Source organism: Carlito syrichta, unplaced genomic scaffold (assembly GCF_000164805.1).
Source record: "Carlito syrichta isolate Samal-C Ts95f unplaced genomic scaffold, Tarsius_syrichta-2.0.1 Scaffold73077, whole genome shotgun sequence".
Classification (NCBI taxonomy): domain Eukaryota; kingdom Metazoa; phylum Chordata; class Mammalia; order Primates; family Tarsiidae; genus Carlito; species Carlito syrichta.
The window spans coordinates 27,046-30,549 of record NW_007017173.1 but is presented as its reverse complement, the minus strand read 5'-3'; the positions used below and the strand labels follow the sequence as shown (position 1 = coordinate 30,549).

The 3,504-nt window shown below is 46.5% G+C and overlaps 1 protein-coding gene across 2 annotated transcripts; it reads right to left on the bottom strand.

Annotated features, from left to right (window-relative positions):
* Nucleotides 1-570: 570 nt before the first annotated feature.
* On the bottom strand, nucleotides 571-2,032 carry MAGEH1 (MAGE family member H1). Of its 2 annotated transcripts, XM_021709798.1 has the most exons (2): nucleotides 1,677-2,003; nucleotides 571-1,574 (listed from the first exon to the last, which is right to left on the bottom strand). In XM_021709798.1, the coding sequence occupies exons 1-2, from the start codon at nucleotides 1,752-1,754 to the stop codon at nucleotides 1,095-1,097; spliced, it is 558 nt and encodes a 185-aa protein (XP_021565473.1). In that variant the 5' UTR covers nucleotides 1,755-2,003; the 3' UTR covers nucleotides 571-1,094. The 2 variants fall into 2 exon arrangements, with proteins under 2 accessions (XP_021565473.1, XP_008051342.1); XM_008053151.1 differs by having other exon boundaries at nucleotides 571-2,032.
* Nucleotides 2,033-3,504: the final 1,472 nt, after the last annotated feature.

Sequence of the window (3,504 nt, the reverse complement as noted above, 5' to 3'; positions counted from 1 at the left end):
CCTGTATTTACTCCCTTTCCCACACCTTTATATTGTTTCCAAATCTCTGTCACTTCACCAAGAGTTTTCTAACAGTCCCATCTTTTTTATTTATTTCTGTAGTACCTCCATGAAGCCTTTTCTCCCTGTATCCCACTCTGCCCTCCTCCTCTCATGATGACTTTCTATTTCCACAGCACTCTGTGATGTCCTCTTTCATTTGTCAATGCTCTAAGCTGGGTGAAGTATCTAATAGGATAATCCAATACAAAATATTTTCATAGGATACTCTTATGAGTATACCCTTCCAATTCCCCTCAAGCTTATTTCAGCATCTTTGAATCGTCAAGCACCCTATGATGTCCCCTTCTCTGTTCCATGCCTCAAGACAGGTCATATAAGCTTCTCCACATTTTCATGGCACCTCGTGCTGAGTCCCTATCACAGCATTTACAGCACTGTCCATTTACACATTTTTCTCTTGCACATAACCTAGAACATTCTTTGGACCTTGGGGCTGTATTCTAAAGATTATTCCTAGATCTTAGACTCGTGCTTCACTTAACAGGTGGTCAATAAGTGGACAAGTTATATTAGTCATTATGCTTTTATTTTCCCCTATATTACGCAGTAGCTAAGCAAAGCCATGATAAACGTCAGTCTTTACACAACAGCAGACACAAAGGGTTTTAGAAAGTTCATATATGAACAAATCTTTCATCCTTCTACATTTTACTGCTTATTTTGACTTCAAAAGAACAGCCTATTTCTATGGTATATTGTACCAGATCACAGGATAAGATGGAATGACTTATTTTTTTAACGTTAGCAAAACTGTTATACTAAATCTCAATGACAGTAAAAGGAAAACAATATTCAATTATATTTTAAACACACTGTAATTCTCAATCAACATATTATAAAATGAATACGATTTTTACAATATTCAAAGCAAACACTCGAGTTTGCAGTTAAACAATTAGCACTGAGCACAAATACCGAATACAGTTCCCCCCGCCCCCATCCATGCCATTTTCAACTCAGTACCCAGGCCATCTATTGCTTGATGTACCTTTTACTCTCTCCCGCTCCCCAAGGGTCTGGCTTAGATTTCCCTAGGGGACAGAATAACCCCTTGCACCTGAATTGAGGATAGCCTCAACCTCTGCATCATCATCCGAATCCCAGTCATAATTACATGGCCAGTCCTTGGAGCATCGATTACGAACCCTTGCCACAAAATGCATGACTTTCAGCTTGCTCGATTCCACATGTGCTCGAGGGCCCCAGAAGAACTCGTACTCCACGGGACTGCTGCGGGGCACTGGCTTATAAATCAGGTACCCTCTGCGCACAAACTCTTCCGTAACGACTTTCTTTGGATCGCCAAAGATGCTGTGTTGTCGTCCAGGCTGCATCCCTAACTTCCCCAGCACTTTCCAGACCAAAGCTTCCTTGGCACTGTTGCCCATGATGAAGATGAGGGCTAATATAGACATCAGGAGACTTTTCTTGGTGCCCTGAAAATTGCTCCGGGCCACTGAAGGCTTCTGCGCTTGAGCAGTGCTGGGGGTTTCTTCAGGGGTGGTGGAGGCCTCCCCCGGAGTGCTCGGGTCTTCCTCAGGGCCGCTCAGGTCATCTTCCGGGGTGCTCGGGACCACAGGGACGGCCGTCGGGGTCTCAGAGGCCTCTGAGGCCTGCATCTTGCGATTGTTGCGGTTCTCTTCTGCGGCCCTTGCGTTACGGCGGCGCCGACTCTTTCGTCCCCGCGGCATGTTCTCTGCTAGGGGTTCGAAGCCTACAGCAGTCCTAAGAGGGATGCCTGTTAGCCTCCGCAGAAAGCAACTGTCCCTACTGTAAGAAGCTGCTGCGGCTAAAGCCACCAACGTCAATAGAGTCTTTGTAGCAACAAACGAGACGTTCTCAGCTACGAAGCCCGTTCCCACGCAAGGCGACCTGCACTAGCAGCCACCCCCAGCACTTGTCGCAGCTGCAAGCGCGCGAGAAAGCCTAGCAAAATTGGCTCCGCCTCTCCTGCCACGCAAACGCCGAACACCAAAAAGGAAGTGGGTCGGTCCTCCACAGGGACTTCCGCTGGCAGATAGGAAAACGGACAAGCAGGGGTGGGACAAAGGAAGAAATGACGGCTAGGGATTGGTGGGGGCTGGGGTACACAGGAGATAAAAGAATAGCTTAGGGGTTCTGTATTCTTCAGCCTGGCACAGTCATTTCAAGATTGGCTCCCAGGTCTTGGGGAGGAATGAGTTTCTGCTCCATTCCACAGAAGGCAGGCTGTCTTGTGTGTGGAAAGTGGAGAGGGGATGGAAGGAGGGAGCAAGGGAAGATGTATTCTTGGAAGGAATCAGCTGTCCCTAGCCCTCCCTTTTTGTCCTACGCAGCGCATTCACTCGACCTGTTTTCAGAAGGCGTTTATGTATATACTGATTATTTCGTGAGTTCATCTAGGACCCGGACAATATTGCTATGGCCGAAGTGATGGATGATGTAAGGAGTTGGGACTGTAAAAGCAAGCAGAATGTAAGAGATGCATTATATACATATATTGAAGCAGGGCAGTGACAGGATCGCACTTGCATCTGCGCAGCCTCACAGGGGGCAGTCTATCTCCAGGCAGACCACATAGAAAACAATTAGAATACAAAGCACCGGGAACCAAAGCAAGCCTTAAGGCTGTTGCCATGGGAATGGAAAAGCAGAACAGCATTTTAAGGGTGCCCTTAAGGGTTTTGCAGACTGAATGAAGTGAGAAATCAGGAGAAGGTGATGAAATACAAGTCGGCTGCAAGGTTTTTAGCTCCAGTCTACCTGGAAACCCGATTTATTTTGCTTCCTTCAGAGCACACCCTGAACTGTATCCACTTCTTGCTTTTGCTCACTGTTTGCTCTGCCTGAAGGGCATTTCCAAGTATCTAAATTTCATCTGCTTGCTCACAGGCATCTTCCTCCTTGAAGCTTGTCTTGATCTGTCCAAAAGGGTAGTGGATCCATTTTTACTCCCCTGAGGGGAGCCCTAAAGCTAACACTCTTAATCTTTCTTATGTCATTTAAGGTATTAGTTTAAGCAAATCACTTCATCTCTCTGAGCCCAGTTTTCTCATCTGTAAAGTAGGGTTAATTAACTGGCCTCATAGGGTTGTGTGAGTTAAATGAAATAATAAATGAAGGCTGGATATAGTGGCTTACGCCTGTAATCCCATCACTTTGAGAGGCTGAGGCGAGAGGATTGCTTGAGCTCAGAAGGTCAAGACCAGCTTGGGCAACAAGGCGAGACCTCCTCACTACAATAAATCAAAAGATTAGCCAGGCGTGGTGGCGCGCCTGTAGTCCCAGCTACTTGGAAGGCTGAGGTGGAAAGATCACATAAGCCCAGCATGTCGAGGCTGGAGTAGCCACGATTGTGCCACTGCACTCCAGTCTGGGCGACAGAGTGAGACTCCGACTCAATAGTAATAATAAATGAAAAGCATTTATCACAGAGTAAGCACAGACTTTGCTTTTTAAGGT